Here is a 22,875-nt window from a genome sequence, read left to right on the forward strand (position 1 = left end):
TGAAAGCCAGAGAAAGGAGGAGCCCAGATACCTAGGCTGTAGCAGCAGCTGGTATGATGAGGGCACCTGTGATCAGAGGGATCCTGGGGGCAGTGAATCATGGGCTGCCACTTGGACAGCCCTGTTCTAAGTAGTTTTTCCCAGGAAGGATTCTTGAGACCTTCAAAAGTACTTGAGTTTTACACATCCCTCCTCTGCTGAGTTGATCTGTTGTTAAATACCATGTAACATCCGAGGTAAAATCCTTGCAGAATGGAAATAATAGTTTTCTTTATCACAGACATCAATAGAGCCAGCATCTCACTGGTGGCTTGTATTAACCATAACACATTAAATTGCAAATTTACTAATTTGTTCATTAAAAACATAGAAAGGTCAACTTTGACTTTGCCAACTGCAGTAATATATAAAGTGTCTGTCCTTCAGCAACATTATGAAGCTCTGCTAACCAGGCAGTATATTTATATTCTACATCCTATATTTTAATCTGTAAAAAACCTGAACATCTTATATTTTCTTGAGAAAATTCAGGGTGTAACAGTTAGTTTAGTTTAGTACCCACTAAAAAGAAGTGGGTAAATGTGAGTCTTTTATATTGTCCAAAGAAAATTACTAGACACTGACAGTAATACTGAAAAAGTAAGTCTCTTCATTTGTAAATCTCATCTTGTGAATTCTTTACTCCTACAAGTAATCGTTACTCAAGATGAGTAATCCCACTGACACCAGAAGCACATAGGCAGATTTCAAGAAATAGAGGGTTGCTTTTTTGTTAATTGAAGAAGGCAATACATGATGGCTCTGTTCGCTCTAGTGACCCATTTATAGCTAAGTCCTAGACTCTTGTGTTTAATATGATAGAGACTAGCTTGTTATATGATGCAACAGCTGTACAGTTCTGAAAGATACAGCAGAAACATTGTTTTTTTCCTCATAGTATTTTTTTAGCCATAAGTAGAATTATTTTCTTGTACTACTTTGCCAAGCAAGATTCTGATTGAAGTTCAATTATTGAATAGCCAATAATTAAAGGGGGCTTTGAATTAAATAGCAACAGTTTATAAAGCTTATACACTTGATTGATAGATTTTCAAGACTTCAGAATTATAATTTTACACAATTATAATTGCACCTTCTGGCTTGCATCAGAGACCATAGAACACCATGCATAACTTCTTCATTATACCTTAATGACAAGCCTGAATGTTTTTATCCAATAAAGGTATAATTTCTGCCAAAGCAACTTCCTCTACTTCTTTTTTCCTGTGAGTGTAACTAGATATGACACAATGTACCAGCTGAAAACTGTGAAAAACACATTTTTATATGTATTGAATGTGAGGGAACCAATTATATTATTTTTCTATTCAATACACTTTGTTCTCAAGTGCTGTCCTACTATTTCTCCGTCATTCTCTGCTGTACTATTTCATCCCCCCCGGACAACTTGATAGACTTGTTGAGGAGTGTTTTGTTTTCCTGTAAGCTATCATTCTGAGCAGCTGTAGTCATGTTTGTTATAGTATGATGATTTACATTACATTTTGCTCAGGCTTATCTACATAAATAGAACCATGTTCAAGTAAAGATCTTTCTAAACGAGGAAGGGAAAATGCATGTGGATGTTCACGGAAATCTCTCTTAGTAGCTTATAAAACAAAATTGCTAAAATAAATTTTAGAGTGTAGAATTAAGTCCTTTTGTTCAAGAGTCCCCAAAGCAGTTTTACCTGGGGGTATGAACAAAAAACAAATTACATCTAGTTAAAAGGGAGCAGGTTATTTCTGCACATTAGCTGCTCTTTAGTGACTGCCCAAACTGCTCTTTGGCAAGTGCATGTACTTAACCTCACGGTAAGTAAAAGATAAACCACCGTAACTCGTCCTTAATGAAAAACCTGTATCTCGTAGAGCCTTGGACAAAACCAGCTGAAATCAAGACTCCAGTTCATTGCTATGGGCTTTGGAACAGGTTTAATGGAGGAATAAAACCTAGAGGAACCTTTTACTGAGGCTAAGTTACTGTAGTTTAGCTATCGCTCACTGTTCATGTGAGCACTGCCAGAAAGACGCTATCAACCCATGAGTACCCTACTTCCTATGATTGTCCATTCCTTAAGTAACGGTCTGCAGGATTGGAGTTGGTGGTCACAAATGAGCCCACGATTATTTTGAAAATGTTTGTGGTTGTAGTTCAATCAGATTTATCCATGAAGCATCTTGTACAGACTATGCTTCTCTTTCTCCTTTGTTTCGATATGAATTTGGTCTAAGGACAAACGTCATACGTCTCTAAGGCCCTTGGACAAAACCAACTTAAATCAAGACTCCCCATTGCTCCAGTGGGCTTTTGGAAGTGGCCTGACGGTGGAAAGTTCAGCATATACAGTTAAGGAAAAATGATCTAGTGCTAGCCCCAGGCTTGTGTTGGGAGGCAGGAGTTCAGTTCCCAGCTCCTCTACAGGCTTTCCTGCATGATCCTGGGCAAATCATTAAATCATTCCTTGCTTCGATTTCCCACCTGTAAAATGGAAACAGTGGTGCCTCACAGGGGAGTTGTAAGGATAAATGCATCTGATGGTTGTGTTGCGCTCAGTCATGTTCTTCAGTAATGGGGGCCACGTAAATACTTTAGGTAGAATAGAGCTTTGAGCCTGGTAAAGCTGTCAATGCACGTTTTGTCCCCCAAAGGACTATTTAGGCTACATAGTAAGCTGTTTGGATAAGGGACTCTTTGTCATATGTTTGTACAGCACCTAGCACAATGGGTTCCTGGCTTCTAGGTTTTATCTTAATACAAAAGCAGAGAGGTAATTAGTTATGTTAATCTAAAGGTAGGCAGAAGGTAGCATTTCATAGCATCTGACAAAGTAGGTTATGAAACCTTGTGCCTCTCTGAACCGGTTAGTCTAAGTCTTTCCTTTCTTCTGCCCGTCTTCACACAAATAATAATAACGAAATAGGACTTAGACAGAAAAAAGAAACCCATGAGCCCTCACTTCCTCATATGCACCTTCTCAAAGGTCCTTGGCAGTCTGCCTCTTATTACATAAGTATGGGCATGAAAGGAAGCCCATGTCCATCACTACATTGATCCAGAAGTTGCAAGTACTGGCTTCTAATGAGGACAGTAACGTTTTGGGAAGAAAAAAACCCTTGGTATAATCTATGAGGACCTGTCCAACAAGTTCAAATTTGGTAGACTTAAGCTACCAGCTATTGCCATTCCAGGTCATTCATTTGGGAAAATGCCTTTTATTTTCAAGGCTGAGTGTGGGTTTCACCAGTCTTCTCATTTCCCTATGTGTGCGTGCATCTTGCGCACCACTACTGGTGTATGGAGGGTGACTGTGGTTGATCAGCTTTTCTTTATTATGGTTGTGTAAAAAAACAGGCCTTTAGACGTAAAGGTTTGATATACAGTTTGTGGCCTATTAATTTAAACTCCTGTCCTGAAATACAAAGTGAAAGGATATGGAAATAATATTTCTGAGGCTTAAGCTGCCCACTTTTTAAATGCATTTTGAATAGCAACAGAACATTTATGAATATTATGAGCACTGGTCAGAAACACTGCATTTTTAAAACAGTAATGAGACACTTGAATAAGAAATAAAATATTCCTCTGGCACATTTTCTTCACTTTCTTCTCGACCATCTTTTAGTGGCTTACGCAATGGAACATTCGTTTCAGCAAAGGACAGATTTAAAATACACAAATGAAGCAGCACAGTAAATATGCAGTATGTTTATTTTTGTCTTATTTAGAATATCCACATAAACGGTAAAGATGCCAATTAATTCTGAGTGCCCAGACTCTAAAAACATTGATACCTTGCTGGATTGATTCTATAACTCTGCATAGGAAAAGGCTCAAAACCAAATTAAGCTGTCATGTAAATGGGTATGGAGAAGGGAAGGGAGGGTTCAGAAGTGAATATGGGGGTAGAGTTTGGCATTCTCTTTGCATCAGGCATGTTCTTATATATTTACAATGCTGCATTGGAAAGCAGGGATTTGAACATTTTCTTAGCATGTTTAATATTTATTTAGGTGTTTATGTCACTCCTACTAAGACGCGTAATTTCTGTTGAAGTCAGTAGGACTTACACCGATGCATGGAAGGTAGTATGTTTCTTTAGTAAAGCATAATGTTTGTCATTAATTCTTCCAGCCAAAACAAATGCCATGTATTGCTGTATCACAGAAAATGAGAAATAACATGTTTACAAAGAAATGCAAGGTTGTCTATGTATGACTGCCTAGTGAGAAGCTGTGGAGAGAGCACATCTTGGGAAAATAGTAAATCCCGTATTATAATTCTGTCTGTGTTTTGTTTTACCTTTGGCAAGTCATTTAACTTATTAGTATTTGATGTCCCATCAGTAAAGTGGAGGGGGTCTTAAAATATATGTCACTGGTACAGAAAGAAATACTTCAGGATTTAAGTGCATTTCTCTGAGAGGCATAACTAATTAGCTGCGGTAATTTGGGAGGTTCTCCCCTTAGAGCTGACATAGGGTATGGCCACAGGTATGTTTGAAGTCATTTCAAAACGGCAGCACTGTTATGTTCTAATTATTACATGCAGGTAAGCTAGGAACGATAAAACTTTAAGGTTGCTTCATCATCCATGAAAGTTGGAGCAGTTTTGCTACATTTGTAGCTTGTCTGCACATAAGTTACAATCTACCAGCTGCTGTCAAATGTTCCCCATTTGAAACCATTCCAAACATACTATGTATGTGCATTTCTACCCATAGACCAGGAATGGGCAAAATGTGCCCCGGAGGCTGGATGCGGCCTGCCAGGCCATTCTATCTGCCCCGCGGGGCCCCAAAAATTTAGAAAATTAATATTTATCTGCTTCTGGCTGCCTGTCATGCAGCCCTCCATGGCCTGCCAAAACTCAGCAAGCGGCCCTCTGCCCAAAATAATTGCCCACCCCTGCCATAGACAGTGCCATGCAGCATTAACCATGCAGAGCTAGATTAGGTACTTCCTGAATGAGAAGCGTGGCTGCATTCACATGGTACTAGACCTAAGCTTATAACTACTGCCAGTGCTGTAGCAAACGGGGGATGTGCAAGCAGGCTGACTGCCCTGGGCGCCGAAGCAAAGTGGCACCAACAGGCGCTGCCCCAGCTGAGGCAGGGTGCGGGATGGAGCTGTGAACGGCTCGTTTGATGGGGAGGGGGCACAGGGATGGAGGGAGGGTGGCTCTCGCCACTGCATGCACTCTTGGGCAAGCATGGTGTGTGGGGGGGGGGGCATGTGCCCCCTTGGATCTGTGCATGGGGCAAGGGCAGGCTACCTCTGCGGGCTTTGGTCCAGATGCAAAACTTCCTTGCTACAGCACTAACCGCTGCCTCCACCTGTCATAAAGGTGGCTACAGTACTCAACTTCTGGTTTTGTGCTACAATTTTCTGTACTAGGCCTCAGGATCAAAAAGATAGAGTACTGTTGGCCTAGATTGTAAGCTAAGGGTCAAACCCATAGAAATCCTTGCATAATGCTCCAAATAGATATTATACATGGAGTAACATCTGCTCCTGCTTGCAAGTGAGGGTTTCTCTTTACTGATGTATATATTAAGGGTTTCGACCTTTTTTACCTTGAGAATTAAGGTGTCTTGTTTCTTGTGTTCTGTTCCCCCTGCACCTTACACTTGATATGATTTTTCTCTTGATTTTTATAATGACAGACTGCCATGTCCCCTCTCAGACAGAAATCCCTTGAAAGTTTAATTTGTTGTTTTTACATGTCTTTAATCAAAGTAAGTGATTGTCGAGCAGAGATTAGTTACATTTAGTTCCAGCTTTTTTTCTAGTGAGTCGTTACAGTTCTGTAAGAGGCTGTTTTTCTGTTGGTGGTTACTGGCTTTCTTGATGGCTGGTAGTTTTGAGAAGAAGCAGTGTCTCTTTCAGAGACTCTTTTCCCATGAGAAACTATTTAGACTGCCACACACAATTTTTTTCCAAGCAGATGGCATTTGTCCAGCCATCTAAACTATGCCAATGTATGCTAAAACATAACTATTTTGTTAGCCCAGTAGGTTTTCTTTTTTCTGCATTGATTAAACAGCTTTTTGAAGCCTACGTCTGACTTGTTGCAGTGACTTGAATATGTCTGGCGCTCTGCAGTGTTAATATTTGCTCCAGAGATGGGGCTTTTAAATTCAAGGGTCTCAAATATTAATTTTCACGTTTTGTTACATAATAGTGATATCCCCATCATATAACTAATTAAACTGAGGCACATGAAAGTGAATAACTAACATGACAATAACAGACAGTCATGATTGCTCTACTTAGTACAACTGTAGCGTGCAGAAACCCACCTCAGTTGCTTTCCAGATGTTACCATGTATGGCCGCAGAGTGCATTAGGCTTTCTCTTACTCCCCAGTGCTATTCATTTTGATTCGGGTGGCTCAGGAAGGTTTTTCTGTCCCTCTAATTTTTTTTAAGAGTGGTTCTTGTGTGAGGTTATACCTAAGCTTTGATGGAAAATGTTAATCAGATGGAATTCAAGGGGCAGGCAACACTGGCAGGTTTAATTGACAATCTGTCTAACTACTACTAGAGTTCTGCTTAACTTTTTTTTGTTAGCTTCTTAGTAAGTGTCAGATACAGTGTAAGTTCCAATTCCTGCTTCCAGAATGTATGTCTTTTTGCATTAGCTGAATCCATGTGTTCTGGAGTGTCATGGCAGCACAGTCATCTTGTAGGGGCAGTCTTTTAGTCCTTTGATCATGATGGAAAGTCCCATTATGAGTGATCCTTGCTTTTTAAGATTAATTTAGTTTGACCGAAAGGAGATGTTCTTTCACAAGTATAAACAACTGGATATCATTGGGTGGGGAAGGGAGAGAAGGAAGAAGATGGATTTCAGTATTTTGGTTTAGATAATAGAGCTAATACCTAACCTACAGTCTTGAAAACGATTAGAATCGCTTATCGCTCACTATATAGATTTCATAGATTTCATAGACTTCATAGACGTTAGGTCTGGAAGGGACCTCGGAAGATCATCGAGTCCAGCCCCCTGCCCTAGGGGCAGGAAGTCAGCTGGAGTCATAGGAACGGCTATATGTTTCTTCTTATGACAATTATACCCTTGGGTAAGTTTATAACTTGCTCCTAGTGACTTTTAACCTAAAAAAAAGCTGTTGCATTTTATTATTTCCAACATAATTCAATGAGAAATGTTTTCTTAAACTTGGCTTGTGTTTGACCCTCCATTCCTCATAGTGAGGATGCATATTCAGCAATTGTCTACATTTTGTGGCTGAAAACTAGGCTTTTGTCTTGAAGGCTGTTAATATTGTATGCTTCCCAAATTGCCACAAGCTAAATTCTTACTGGCACTGAGCAGTATCTTACTCTGTAAGTAGCCCTAATGAAAAAACCTGACTGTTCTTCAAGTAAAGTACTGCTTGCTCTGATTTTAGGGTAGCCTTAAATGGAAAAGAGCCAAAAATATAAAAATTAGGTTGCGACTCCACTACTCCACTTTGGGCACATCTGCACAAGACTCTGTCACTGTAGCATAAGCAGGCACAAACCATGATGCCACAGCTATGTTGCCGTATTGCTACAGAGATGTAGCAGCTAAAAATAACTGTGTGCTGTCGGTATGGTGCAGTAGAGGCTGTTACTGCACTGTCATTTAATACTTCCAAGAGGAAGTACTAAATGTCAGCGCAGTAATAATGGTGCCATAGTGGCATATGTAGATGTGCCCATTGTATGGTATCTTTCTGTCAAGATTAGTTCCATTGACCTCAGCGGGCAGGTTCCAGATGTCAGGTGCTATTCAATGCAAACAAAAGTTTTGCAAAGGTTGGATCTTAGTGTTGTGGTGGTGCATAGAGGACTGTACTAGTTAGAGCTGAAAGGACTTTTTAGATTAAGGAGTGCTTCAGTTTGAATGGGAAAGATACAGACGGCTGAGAATGGATATAAAAAAAAAGTATTGAACTGATGCTACACTAATTTTGCATAGGCAACCAAAAACAATTTTTGTTCCTTTTCGGGCTTTTTTAGATCAAACGCCCTCTGAAAGCATGCTGTTTTAAATAGGCTTTATTTGTATTGTGTATTTCAGGATCAGAATTCAGGCTGTCAGTGAAATCGGAGCTGGGCCATTTAGTCACTTCATTAAAGCAAAAACGAGGCCATTGCCCCCCTTACCTCCTCGGCTAGAGTGTGCTGCAGCGGGCCCTCAGAGCCTCAAGTTGAAATGGGGAGAGAGCAGCTCCAAACTGCATGCCACTGATGACATGGTCTATATCTTGCAGATAGAAGACAGAAACAAAAGGTAAGAGATGCATGGTTCTTTCTTTAAATTTCAGGAGAAGTGAATGAATTGTAAGGCATTTATGAGAGTGAATCACAATCAAGGCAATATTGCTTTCCAGAATATCCTGTACTTATGGGAATATAAAAATACAGCTGTAGTGTGGCTTCAGTAATGCTCTATCCCATATATATAGTTTAATCTGTAATTTAAATAATTGCCTCTCATCAAACACTGTTGTTGTTATGGAACAATTGAATTTATAGTCAAAACAGTTGAAGAATTGGTTTATAGTCGCAGTTAGCAAGTGCCCTAACTTTTCCCCATAAATCTCGGTATGTTAGTTTTACAACCATAATTATTTTGCCCTCATTGGGATGTAGCATAAAATAGAGAAAGTAGTGTGGTATTGTTGCCAAAGTGGTATTTATGTATTATGATAACACATTTTTATTTGCATGCAGTGCTGTTAAACTAGCTACAAGCCGAACAAATGTGTGAATGACACAATAAGCAAAGAAAGTTCTGGGTAGTGCCGTAGTCTGTATTTATTTTCTTTTATATATTTCTTTTATATTTTCTTTCTCTTTGGACATTAGACAAACAATGCAAAATGCTGCCTCTCTCTGGAGCTACCCTGTAATTCCTGTGCGTCTTATCCAGCATCCTTTAATGTCAGCTAGGAGCTTGAATAAGAATCCTAGAAAGATAGGGCTGGAAGGGACTTGAGGTGTCAGTTAGTCCAGTGGTTGGCAACCTATGGCCCACCAGCTGAATGCAGCCTGCAGAGCTGTTCTAGCTAGCCCACAGGGCCAAGAGGGCTTCAGTAGCATTTTGTCAGTAGGGAGCTTTGCTCAGGCAGCGGGGAGATGCAGGTGATAGCACTGCAGGGGAAGCAGTGACTATCTAGCAGCATGGGCCAGGTTGCAAGTGGCCCACACTCAGACCTAAGCTCTGTTGAAGTGGGCCCCTATCTGCAAAATGTTGTGACCTCTAATCCAGACCAGCTCCCCACTCAGGACAGTGTCATCCATGTTTATCAAATCAGTTCTGCATCCCCTTTTTTGTCATCTAGAGCAGCAGTGCTTGACCTTTTTTGCCCCATAGGCTGGATGGGCAGTGCCCAGTCCACCTCTTGGCCGGATCCCACTGGTGAGCCCAATCCAGCTGTGCAGGTGGGGGTTTGGGGGTAGCCCAGCCCTGATCCAGTTGTGCAGGGCTGGGAATTTGGCAGGTGGGGAGGGTTGGCGGCATTAATTGCCACTGCTTCCCTGCTGCCAAATTTCCTGGCCCATGTGAAGCTTCATGGGCTGGATGTGACAGCTCCACAGTTCAGATTTGCTTAATTATGAGAATGTTGTGGGAGATGATATCAACAGCTTTACTGAAGCTGACAAGTATGGCATCCTCTGCTTCCCTCCATTCACAAAATCTGTCTTCTTATCTCAATGAGTTTTGACAATATGCTCCAGTATCTTTCAGGTATTGAAGTCAGACTGACTGGTTTGTAATTCCCTTGGTTTTCATTTTTCCATTTTCAAAAGCAGGCACTATATAGCTCTCTGTCCAATCTTCTGCAACTTCACCTGATCTCCATGAGTTCTCACAAAGATAATAGCCAGTGTCTCTGCAATTACTTAGCCCAATTCCTTAAGTCCTGTAGGATAAATCTCATCAGGCCTTGCTGAAAATTAATTTCTAATCTGTTGTTTTCCTGCTTTAGACTGAGTATCAAGCTGCTTGTTTTTGATGCTAACTGTATTTGTCATCTGATAGTTGTGAAGACTGAAGTTTAAAAATATTAAGCACTTTACCTTTCCCTGAAATGTCCATTATTAGCTTCCTGTCTCCTGTCTGTAAGGGACTTTCCTTCATCAACAAGAAATGAAGAATTAGGTGTTAAACAGTATGTTCCACAGGAAGTTTTTCCTGGCGACTAGGATAAAACCAGTGGGCTCTGAAATGGTGGAAAGGCACAGGACACGCAGTATATAAATGCTGCATAACAGACTAGTAAAATTAATAAATCTGTATGACAACACACAGATTACCCACAACTGGCTCGTAATTTGTTAATAACACCAGCCCTTCACTAATTTAATTAAAATAAACCCAAACATTTTGAGTAGATAATTCTTACAGGACTTCACTAATTAGCTTGTTCAAAGCGGACTGACTCCATCCGCTGAAATGGCATGATGCTGATTTTGTCAGCTCAGGATCTGTTTTTTTGGAGTTCCATTTGTGAATGATTAAACCCATTTGTGAAAGTGTGCATCTACTCCCTGTCTGTGGCAGCATGGTTGATGCTTTCCACTACATAAACAAAGGGGACTACAGATGCCCCTTTGAATCTGTGTCTGATGATGGGGCAGCTTCACGGTGCGTGGCAGCAGCCCATCACCTGCAGCAGTGTGCAGTCAAGTAGGCAGTGAAGGAAGTGGTGTCTAGCAGGCTGCTTTTGTTTCCTTCCATGTAGCACTGCAGGTAAAAGGATTATCATCTTCCAGCTTGTTTTAAATCTGTTCCTATATAAGAGAAATAAGAAGTTGCTCTGTAAGAATAAAATGCATGATAGTCCCCTGGCAGCAGGGAGAATGAGAAGAAAGGTTTTCAGGTCCTGTTCCCTCTATTGATCCCTCCCACTGCAAATGGTCACTGTGGTACTGCCTGCACTGCTCCTTCTTGTGTGGTGAGGTTTTTTTAATCCTACAGTCTCAGGCTCTGTGATAGCTTCTGTGTGGGGGGCTTTCTAGTTGCTACAGGATTTACTCAAGCCTTGTCTGCGCTGGAGAAAGTTAAACCGATTATTTCTTCCCAACTAAGTGAAAATTACTCTGGTCCTTTGCACCAAAATGCTTTGATTGATTTGGGCAGGTTGATGGGGGGGATGTGGCAATTTTTTCATCTGACATCTGAAATGAGTGAGGCTAAGCCCTCAGCCTGGATCAGTTGTCGGCCAACATAGATGCAATGCAACTGAGCATTGCTGTACTGTCGGTTCTGACGGCTGTCAGAGCTTTCCATTCCTGACAAGCTGCCTATATTCATCACCTAATGATGCTCCCCCACAGTGAGTTGCCCCATGGTGAGGAGAGCAAAATCCCTCCGACAGATGAAAAAGATTGGCAAGCTGAGGGAAGATATCATTCCTGATGAACAGAGATGACAGCCCATATCTGGTCCAATATAAGCAGCCCTCAGCTAGGGGAAGCAGTAACTGTTTCCTAAACTCCACCCATAAAATAAGGTCTTCCCCTTAACTGCCAGATGCCACTCACAATGGTGTGTGCTGGTGTGAAAAATAATGTTGTGCAGTCTGAGCTCCATTGGGTTCCTGTGCTGCACAGTGGGGCTCTAAGACTAGGGACAGGCATTCAAAAAGCCCAAGACTGAATTGCAGATTAGTCTAATGTGCAGAGATAGAACTGGCTTGCAAGTGTACAGACATTCCCTATTCATTCTGGAAATGCAGGCACGTGCTTGCAGTGGCTTGGCCCAGAAGCCAGGGGCACTAAAGCAGTCCTTCCCTTCTACAGGGAAGCTGAGCTGAGGAGCTGGGGGGGAGAGGGGGCATGGTCAGGCTTCAGCAGGCCTGAGTAAGACTGAGGAGGGGTTTAAACCCCTACCTTGGCCTGCCAGGTTCAGAGGGTGGGGAAGAGGGAGCGCTGCCGAGTCCCTGTGGCAGGGGAGGAGCAGAAAGGGAGAGCTCTGCCCGCCCCAGTGGCTCCCTGACAGCTGGGAGCAACCCGGGCACACGGCACTGCTCAGCCTTAGAGGGGGACTCCTCTCTCTCCCACATCACCGTGGGGTGGGCAGGGTGGCTCTGTGTAGTGCTGCAGGGGGACTCTTCCCTCTCCTCCTCCTCCTCCCCTGCCACCGCAGTGCAGGGAGGGGACTGTGTGCGGTGCTGCCTGGCCCGGCCCTGGGTACAGGGAGCAGCTTTCACCTACGCTGAGGGTGATCCCATCCCCAAGGTGGCTGCACATCAGGGCCAGGCTGGGCTGCAGGGCCATCCCCAGTGGCTGCGGCTTACTGATGGGGAGGTTGAGCACAGTCAGTAAGTGCAGCATGGCCTTGTGCATATGCACAGTGGGTGGCCAGGCAGCGGGCCACTCAGGCTGGCACAGAGGCACTGACAGGCCCAGAGCCCAGCAGCCACCTGCCACAGGGACTCACTGTGGACCCACAAGCCCCTGCAGCACCTCCGAGTTGGCCCGGGTAGCCCACTGCCTGGCCAGGCACTGCCCATGCACGCCGAGCCAGGCTGCACTCACAGACAGGGCTCAGCCTCCACATCTAGACCACGGTTTACAGTCTGTGCACCCACATCACTGATTACTAATAGCCAAATCTGGGGATAATTTCCTGTATAGATACTGAATCTGTGGTGGGAGGAAGGGATCTCTGTATGTTGGACAGGCTATCTTTTGAATGACTTGTAAAAGTATGGCTTCTCCCCTTTTTCAGAAGTAGGATAGGGCACAACTTTTTCTGGAGAGGCTATGGGACAGAGTTCCCTACACCCCTGAGGCTGGGGATTGACTTGCTCACATGAACAGCCTTTTAAAAAATACTGCTGCTTGTCCCCTCTGCAGAACCATAAAATCCTCTTCTTCTGAGAGGAAAATAACTATTATTGGTCTCCTGGATGCTTGAAAGGGAACTCCTGATTTCAGTGTTATGCCTTTCTCATCCACAGTGCAAGCCTGCATACAGTTTGCTTACTGTGAGATTGCTTGCTTGTGACCACCAGCACAAAATAATTTAAGATCATTGAAGCATTTGGTTTGACAGATAAAGTAACGTGTAGGAAAGCAAAACTGGTACGAAAACTGAAAAAATGGTGGCCCAGATTCTGAGCCTTGGTAAAAACTTGTTTTTGATGGTCATTAAAAATAAATTATATTTATTATTCACTAATAACCAGTGCTTTTGTTTGTCATCGTTCACTAAGTATTGTTCTAAATACATCATAGCAAAAATGAAGCATGAGAGGTAAGATGTATAGAGTAAAAGTTTCATTGATTGCAAGACTTGATGAAACAAGATGCTTGGAAATCTTCTGGCACTGATTAATGTTGAAGGTGTGCACACCACAAATGTGCCTGCTACATCTCTCATTTACTGTCCATTGTGTGACATTTAGGAAGATCAAATTAGTGTCTCTTGTCCTTTAAATTGTGGTCAGCCTTCAGTGGAAATAAGGGAAAGTGTGCTTTTACTAAGTATAGTACTTCATGGAAATTGGGAGCAGTTGGCCTTTAAGTATATAGACATATAAGATTTGTTTTAAAAAAATAAACTTGATTTATTTGTGCACAGCTCTAACTTAGTTATGCCAAGAACACTATGTTGATGAATTCCCAAAATTCTGTATATTTTTTTTTACCCCAAGTCCCAAAAAATTAATCTTATTGTAGCAGTGCTTTGATTATCTTTTTTTTTTTTTTTTTTTTTTTTTTTACTGCCCGTTACTAGTTTTTGCAGCTGGTCCTACAGCAAATTATTCTTTTTCCTGGTTGCCTAAAAGGCTTACATGATTTAGTGTTGAAATAAGAGAATTAGCAAATACATTAATTGCAGAACACTTACTTATTTCTCTGGGTGCTTGTTTCTAGTAGTATATGAAACAATACATGTGCATTTTATACCTTTCAGATAGTTTAGATAGTGAAAACCTCTAAACTAATATAGACATGTTTTAAAAGAGAATCATTGGCAAGGATTGGTTAAAAATGTTGATCAAATTCTGGAACAAAGGTCTGTAAACTTATAAGGAGACAGATGACCATTTGAACTAAAAGATAAGCTATTAATGGATAGTGTAAATTGTAATGAATTTATTGTGAGCAATATCATGAATAAATGAGTTATAGCCTTGAGCATTAAGTAGAATAATGTAGTATTTATTTAAAAAACATACAGAAATGATTCATATCTATTATTTTTGGTGTGCATAATTAGACTGTATGTTTGCTCTGCCTAATGAATATATAATCTTTAAGAAATGAAAAATGAGTAATTCCATATAAAAGACCATTCACCTAACAACTGTAATTATAATTGTAAATAAAATGTTATTGTTGTCTAAATACCTCTTTTGCTAAGGGGCCTGGAATCTAGATGTTTCACAAAAGAGACATGCTTCATGGTGGAAATTGGTCTATGGCCAAATCCTTCCCCTGTTAAAGTCAGTTGGAGTTTTGCCCATTTACTTCAAGTGGGCTGGTGCTTCTCCTGAACATTTTTTGATGGTGCTGTGTTATACATAACTTTAAATGCAAGCAGTAGGACTTGTGAAGAGGTAGTAATAAGTGCCATTTGTGTGGTGAAGGGGGGAAAAGAGCTATTGTAATCTTTTGCTCTGCCTAACAAAAGCACTACTTGGAGTAGCAACCCAATATACTGAGAGGCTGTAAACAGATCTAACTTTAAACCTTTTAGGAGGGGATGGAGAATTTGCCATCAGCTGTTTCAATTGAACTATTACATTCATAATCACAGAAATTGAACTAAGTAGCTGTAACTTTAAAACATAAGGAAACGAGTTTAATATTGCACCAGTTTTGATCCACTTCTGCTGGCACAGATGACTCCTATTACAGGCCCCCTCTACAGGCGTTGTGAAATTAACTGTTTAATTGTTCAGTTACCTTAAGAGCAGCTACATGTGCAAAGTATTTATCGCATGATAAAAAGCTTCAACCAACTATAAAGTTAGACCTCAAAAATGCATACTATGTAGCAAGTTGCTTTTGAGCTTTAATTTTCATATGTAGCAGGGTCTCCCACCACTGTGACAGGGCTCTCAGCCAAAGGGTTGCACCATGCCCAGGGCAAAACCCCTGGGCCTGGGGGATCACAGGTACTGCAATCCCCAAGGTTGGATGTGTGTGAAATGCCTTTGCCCACATGTGCAACCAAGACCAAGAGTCTTGTGCCTGATGGGGCTCTTGGTGCAGTGCAGCTGGGACTGAGAGCCCTGTCAGGTATGCAACTGTCCCAGATGCACATGTGGGAGCCTGCTTCCTGCCAGTGCGGTGCGAGCCCATGATGAGGCTTCTGTTTCACCGGCAATAAGGCGCAATTGCATCTAATGTACGATCCCACAATTCATGCATCCGAATTGTCCCTTTATCTGCACATGTAGAAGGGGCCACAGATATATCAGAAAGCTTATGCCAGTGTAGCTAACCAGTTAACATCTGTCCACATACAGAGAGCACGCTGGTGGATGTGGGCAGACCTCATGGTTATTCTCTAGTCTCAGCATTCTTTCAAATCCCTAGTTATTAAACTGATAAAGAAAACTGTCAAAGCATAAAGCAAGTGTAAATGATACAGAGATGTCTAAAATGATACCTGAGAAATGCAAATTGCCCTTTTTACTTCAGTAAGTGCTAACTCAGCTGCTGAGGAATGGTACTTTCAGTGTCTCTGTCAGGTATTTCGCTGTTCATAAAAAAGCTTGTTACAAAGGAAAGGTGGGGGAGGGCGGGAATCATTAAAAAGACCTATGTTCATGTTATCGAAGTAGAAGGGACATGAAGCACTAGCCTTCCCAGAAAGGAAAGTCCCTGGGACACGTATGAATTCAAACAGATGTCCTTTTAAAAATCTGTGACAAGAGCACAGGAGAGATGCAGCTACGTTCAGCTTTTCTAAAGAGGGGCTGAAGCTTGGAAAGCAGCATCTGGCCTGCCTGGATGTATTCTGGTATCTTCCTAATTGTTATAAGGCTGTCACAGAGCTTCCTTCTGTTCTTTCCCTCTGTCCTAGTCAGGTAGAACAAGGCTACACTGACTTCCTGCAAATTGATTTTTTTGTATAACTATCCACTTAATTTTCTCTATCTGACTTGAAAAGTGTGCACCGTTGTAAGTGAGGCACTTTGATAGTGTCTGGTGTATATGCAAGATCTTTGTCCACTAGGGAGTAGAAGACTTGCACCTTTTATAGATTAAATCAGAGGTGTATAGCATAAGCTTTCCTCAGCAGCAGCGTACTTCATCAGATGCTGTGAAGGGACTGCAGGCAGCAGAACTGCTAAATAGAAAGCAGTAATTAGAATAGGGGCTGTTCCTAGACATCAAAACTTTAAAAACTTTAGTTAGTCTACAAAGGTGCAGATCTGCCCTGGATTCTGCCTGACTTCAGACTAATGCAGCTAACTACCTCTCTCCACTAGAGAATAGCCAGTTTTCCTCTACAGTATATGAGCTTTAAAGTAAAACTTACATGTTTTATCTTAGTGTGCATGAGGTGAATAGAAATATTATAGCCATAGACATGCACAGAAGGAGGAATAGCTAGACATAATCCCTGTGTTTTATGACTAATACAATCATTATCTAGTTACTACAGGTTTCAAGCTGTCTAATTAGAAAAGTGTTTACACTCTAAATCTAATCAAGACAATTTGCACCCATTTTAACAGCAATTACTGATTTACATCTGGCCTCTTGGGTTGTAAAATTCTATTTAAAAAATTTAAAAATAGTTCCATTAACATATTCATGCTAAAAATTTGCATGAGTAGTCCTCTGGATTGGGAAAGATGATGATGAAAGGAAATTCATAATTAGGACTGAGGCATATGGCATTTTTCTGTTTATCCTGCACTACCTAAACTAAATAGGAAGTTAACATTCAGAAAGCCTTTAAAGTGGAAGACACCTGGTTCTGGTTATGTAATGATTCACTGAACCAAGTTGTGTCTCTTATTCCCAGTACAAGTAAATATTTATATTACGATAACATCCAAAAGCTCCGCTCAAGACTGAGACCCTGCTGTGCTGGGTGCTGTTCAGATGCAAAATTTATGAAGGCTCACAGATCAAGGGCTGGTTTCTTTTTCTTTTCTAGATTTTTTTGTGAACATTTTATAGTATATGTGAATTACCATTGGGTTCCTCACTTTGAAACAATGTGAGAGGAGAGGTGTGTAAAAAGCCTGAAATAAGATGCCCTCTATTTTAGAAGTCCTAATAGCTTTTCCCAGTGGGAGTCTTTGAGACTCGCACATTTAATACATTTCCACCACCAAATCCAATAAAAATGCATGTCCAGGCACAGATTTTTCTTATATTGTGCAGTCTGCACTGTCATATACTATAACAGTACAACTGAGTGTGCTGGTGCACCGAATTTTAAATGTGAAAAGAATCTACTGTGACAATGCAAGACGGTGTCTCTCCTTCTCTCAGTACTATCTTGTTCATATCAGTGTTTTATTCAGATACGTTCACATTCAAGAGCAGTGTGAGGTGCAAATCAGGCAGATTCACATCTAGAGTTATCTTTATTTCAGTTAGCGCTAACTTCACTCTGCAGATACTGGTGTCCTAGGTGGGTCAGCATAACTATTTGGGAACACAGCCAGCTGCCTCAGGCGGCAAATTATAGGGGGCAGCAAAAATGGTGCTCTGGGCAGGGAGGAAGCCAGCACTCTGTTGGGCTCAGGCTCTTGCCTAAGGCAGCAAAAATCCTTGTGTTGGCCTTGTTAGTAGAGACCAGCTTGGCTTTCTGAGTGAAGTTGTTGATCCAAACCATGGAACAATATAATTTCAGCTCATAAGTATGAACGTGGCATGCTAACGAGATTTAATTAAAGGCTTATAAAACTATCAGTTGCTATCATCTTAGGAAAATGATTACCAGTATTGAGAGTGACAGTTGAAAATCAACCTCCGTATTATGAGTCTTGAATGTTTCCAAATGTTGTTAGTGAAATGAAAGAATAAGTCTGTTTTAACTTTTTTTTTTTTCACTTTTTAATCAGTCCTTCAGCATCACAGATCGGGTTACTGTTGACCAAACTGACTGTTTATTTAGTACTTTAATACTTCTTGGCTCCCTAAATGCTGGTGCTAGGGACAGAAGTTAACCAGTTTAAGTGATCAGAAACTGGTCTAAATCTGTAACAGAATAGAAGTTCAGTGCACATAGACCAGTTTCAAAATGGCTGAAACTGGTTTAAGATAAACCTGGTTGAATGCAGTATCAGATTTAACTGATTGAAGTCAAACCAGTTTATGAAACTTCTGACCTAGACCTCTTCCTGGTTCAAGTTAAATCACAGTCCCCCAGCATCCCAGCTTTTTGCAGTCCTAGGCTGGGCTGGGCTGTCTGCTCCAGGGAGCAGGGCTGGCCCTGCCGCTCTGCTCACTAGCTGGCTTCCTGGCCCCCCTTGGCCAGGGATGGGGGTTAAACTTCCCTTCCCCCGAGTACGGAGCTGTCCTGCTCTGCTTACTTAGAGGTGGTGGAGACTGTAGACTACAAATCCCAGAGACACCTGCGAAGCAGGAAGAGGAAATGTGCAACCCTGCAGAGTCCTGCCGTTGTGAGTATGGACTGCAAATCCCAGAGACCTCAGGGACAGCAGGAAGAGGAAGCAAACACACAGCCCATTCCAGAGAGCTGTGCTCTAGTGGGTTGAGCCACTGCAGGCATGTGGCTGCATTTCCAGAATCAAAAGTGAATGTTCATTTGCTTATTGGTTCAATCTTTGTATGACTAATTTGCAAAGACTGAATCGGTTCAGCCTCAGGCTTTTTGACTGTCTGTACTTAGCCTGTGGTTGGAAAATTTTGCTCTATCTCTTTATGTCAAGCACATATTTTCCCCTTAGCTGGTAATTATGTTATGTTCAGTATTACCTTTCCATTTTCTCAATTGTCCAAGAGATCAAGCACTCTAGGAATGCCCTTTCAAGATGGGTTTGGCTGATTTGTCTTATGCTATCCTACCTATATATCCTGCCCACCAATCATTAGAATTTCACTATGCTTATTGCATTTGGTTCTTTGACCTTCCACAGCTCCTTATTAAATCTTCTTCCTGATGCATCGTTCTCCCTTACTTCTCAGAAATTAATCTCAGTTTTTTATTCCAAAGATAAGAAATTGTCTGTCTTCCTTCTCAGTGCTAAATAAGGTTTTGCATCCATTTACAATAGGCTTTATTAAATGGTCTTATATGTCTGTAATGTGGTCTTTTTCAGTAGTGTTGAGGTAATGTAGTAGCTGTGATGGTCCAATAGAAATGTGAGAGCAAGGATTTTTATGGGTGATCTCTTTTATTGGACCATCTATATAGTTGAGAGAGACTTAGACAAGTTTTTGGGAACCAGTGTCCCCGGTCATCTTTTTCTCAGTAGTTGTTTGGGGCTAAAAGTTCTTTTATATAAAGTAATTAGCGTTTCTACTGTGTGCACGTCTTAAATTTATCATACTGTTGTTAGTTATTAATGATTCTCATTGTTTAAACTGGCTAATTTATTGATATCTGTGGTTACCAACTGCTACGTACCTTACCCGAGATCTTCTTGTCATTTGTTCGTGTATATGATTTTATTTTGATTGAGTTCCATTTTCTTGGCCTCTTCTTTCAAAATCCCAAACATCCTCTGCTCCATATTTGCTGTCTCTCTTATGATAGTGAAATCATTAGCAAGTTGGTGCAGACTGATTAAATTCACCCCATCCTGAGAATTTGGTAGTGATTGCGCTACTTTTTTTCCATAGTCATACAAGTGCCACAGACAGTGCATCTCCCTGCCTTAGTCCTGTATGGATAAGCAGAGATTTTGCTCCTACTTCTTTCTGTATTTTTTTTTCTTTTTACCTGCAAGCATGGGTCTATACTATTCAAATAATTACACTGGGTATTCCAATGACTTTCATTGTGGCCCAGAGTCCATCAACACTATGCTCTGTACTCGTAACATCAGTTAAACTGTGTTTATATTTTGATCATAATTCCATCTTTATTCCAGTAATTGATGAACTGAAATATTTGGAACCCATACTATATTCCTTACTGTATCCTCCATGTAAAGGGCCGAGTCTTTAGGAAGTGTCGAAGGTGGGGTTTGCATCCTCTTTGTAGCAGTTTCCAGAAGCATCGGTGTCTGTATGGGATCTCAGCCTTAGAAAGTCCTGTGGGAAAGAAGGCTCAGCGTAAGAGGGAAGCTGCAAGCGTCTTTGTCAGGCCGCCCATACAGAGCAATCCTAAAAAGAACGAACAGTCCTAAAGAAACTAGCCTGGGAAGTTATGTTCTGAGGCAATTAGATGATGCTTTGTGTCACTGCACCACATCAGCTTCTGCCTGTGGACTTTTTATTATGTTATGAGCTTGAAACCAAAGGTCCCTCAAACAGCTCAAGCCACAAGGGAGGATGTTAGTTCTAATAGGCTGTCATTCGGTAGGGTGAATCCTCCTCCCCTGGGGCTCTCCTTTTGCAGGATATTACAACTTGCTGTTTGTTGTTCATAGTTAATATGGATCACACTGGTGTCCTGTTCAGCTGCACCTGAAAGGGTGATTTAGTGAATGCAAGTTAGAGCTGATGCTTTTGGCAGCATGGATGAGCTCTTTACAGCCTATTGATATTATAGTTTCATAGTTTCTAGAGTCGGAAGGGACCTGAGTAGATCATCTAGTCCGACCCCCCGCCATGGCAGGAAATAATACTAGGGTCAAACGACCCCAGCAAGATGTTCATCCAACCTCCTCTTAAACACCCCCAGGGTAGGAGCCTGCACCACTTCTCTTGGGAGCTGGTTCCAGACCCTAGCCGCCCTGACTGTGAAGTAGCGCCTCCTGATATCTAACCTAAACCTGCCCTCTGCCAGCTTGTGACCGTTATTCCTGGTCACTCCTGGCAGTGCATGGGGTAACAGTGACTCCCCCAGTGCCTGCTGGTCCCCCTGACTAGTTTGCAACAGGCCACCAGATCCCCCCTCAGCCTTCTCTTGTGGAGGCTGAACAGGTTCAGGTCCCGTAGCCTGTCCTCATAGGGCCTGCCCTGCTGCCCCCTGACCATGCAAGTAATGGATTGATGCTCTACAAATTATTGGGTTCCCCCCCCCAAACCGCAATGAATTACAAAGCAGAAGAAAGAAAGCTCCGCCTTTACACTTTTAATTTGGTTTTAGGAAAAACTAAATCATTGAAGGAAAAAGGATTTCACATTAGGCAGCTAGAACAGTATGTTTGATATACCTGCCTATTTTAATAGGGTGCGATATTTTTCATGGGGTCATTTAAGAAGGAAGTTAGTCTTTTAGGCTGTTTTATTTTGCTCATTAAATTAGAGCACAAGAGTACGCTAGAATTGAAAATGTAGTGTTGGAGTCACTCCGGTCAGATGGGGGAACTATTTTCTTCAGGAATTGTATATAGCACTGATGATACCAGCCCAAATTAAAATGTGTGTGTAGTTAATCCGCTGCTGACCTCAGGGTTTTCTTTAGGAGCCAAACATTTAAAAAACAATTAGACAATGAACTCGGACAGAACTGTTGAGAGGAAATCTCTTTTATGTAATATGTTGACTTCTATTCTTAAATTGTTATTGACCAGATGGTTGGCCAGTCTGATGTGTAGGATTGTCATGCATGAATCCATCTGGGTCTTACTGAAAGGGGAGAGAGATGTGATTAGCAGGGGTGCATTTTAAAGAACAACCTATGTCCTGGCCAGCTGTGGTAGCAACGGCAGCAGGAAGCTGGGTTTCTTGTGGCAACAGCTCCAGTCTGGATCCCCCCTCCAGGTGGGCACCTGGGCTTCATGCCCTGATTGCCCTCCCACAGTTCTGCTGCTGGTGACGAGGATGCCAGGTGCATGACTGATTCAGCATGTTTCCCAGCCAGCCTCTGCTCTTAGGGCACTTCCAGAGCATAAAGTGCAAAGCTGAAGTTGCTCTTCATTGCTGACACATGCTGTCCTCTGCTTCCCTTCCACGAGAGTGAATCATGTCTGGTACATCTGTCCCATTGTCTTAGGAGAGACAAATTGCGCTTCTTCACATGAGCAGGAGGAGATATGAAAAGGGTTAAGCCTGTTTGATCAAGTATGACAGGAGCAGGATTTGGGTGTGAGCGTCATGATGCAAAGTGTCCTTAAAGAAGGACTTCGCACCGGCGGCATGGAAGCAGGACCATTTCATTGTTTTGGGGGTCAGATCTTGGTGAGTGTAATAGCAGCAGCTGCACTGCCTCCACTTGCACTACCTGAGGATCCAGCCTTCTGTTTTTCCAGTTGAAGCACTGCAAAGAACTTGATGTTCTTTAACTCCTTCAGTGAATTATATTCCTGTTTTGCAGCTTCTACTTCCCTGGGTGCTGTCTCAGTGTGCAGAACTGCTGGTGGGGGAAGAAAATCACATAAACAGATGCGGGTTTGATGTGTTCTGTAAACACAGTAGAAGAGCGATTGTAAAAAATAGATAGGAGGCGGGGGCCATAATTGAGTACAAAAAACAAGGACATTTTTACTGTTAGGATAATAATATTAACAGCTGTTGATTCATGAAAAGTATGAACCTTGGTTTTAAATTATACAGTTGCCCGTGTTGTGGAGAGAAAAGCCTCAGGTCAGCAGGTTAAATCATTGGTATATTAATGATTTCTTTGTAGTCTAATGGAGTCACAGATTGCCGCATTTTTCAGCGTGACAGAAGGGGATCATTCAGGTTCCTATTTATGCCATTGTACTTTTACTCAAGATTTGCTGTCTGTCTTAGTGCTGTGCACATGAGATTTTTCTTTTAAATGAAATTGTTGGGAG

General features: G+C 41.7%; 1 protein-coding gene across 6 annotated transcripts in view; it reads left to right on the forward strand.

Moving 5' to 3' along the window:
* The window catches only part of FNDC3B (fibronectin type III domain containing 3B), a 354,050-nt gene that overhangs the window by 301,339 nt on the left and 29,836 nt on the right, over window positions 1-22,875 (forward strand). For all 6 annotated transcript variants that reach the window (XM_090051042.1, XM_090051040.1, XM_090051045.1 and 3 more), the window contains one exon: window positions 8,109-8,321. In XM_090051042.1, coding sequence (XP_089907168.1) covers window positions 8,109-8,321 — 213 coding nt within the window. The remainder of the gene's footprint in view (window positions 1-8,108; window positions 8,322-22,875) is intronic.

This window comes from Crocodylus siamensis, chromosome 6 (genome assembly GCF_052110815.1).
Source record: "Crocodylus siamensis isolate JL-2025a chromosome 6, ASM5211081v1, whole genome shotgun sequence".
In the NCBI taxonomy this organism is placed as follows: domain Eukaryota; kingdom Metazoa; phylum Chordata; order Crocodylia; family Crocodylidae; genus Crocodylus; species Crocodylus siamensis.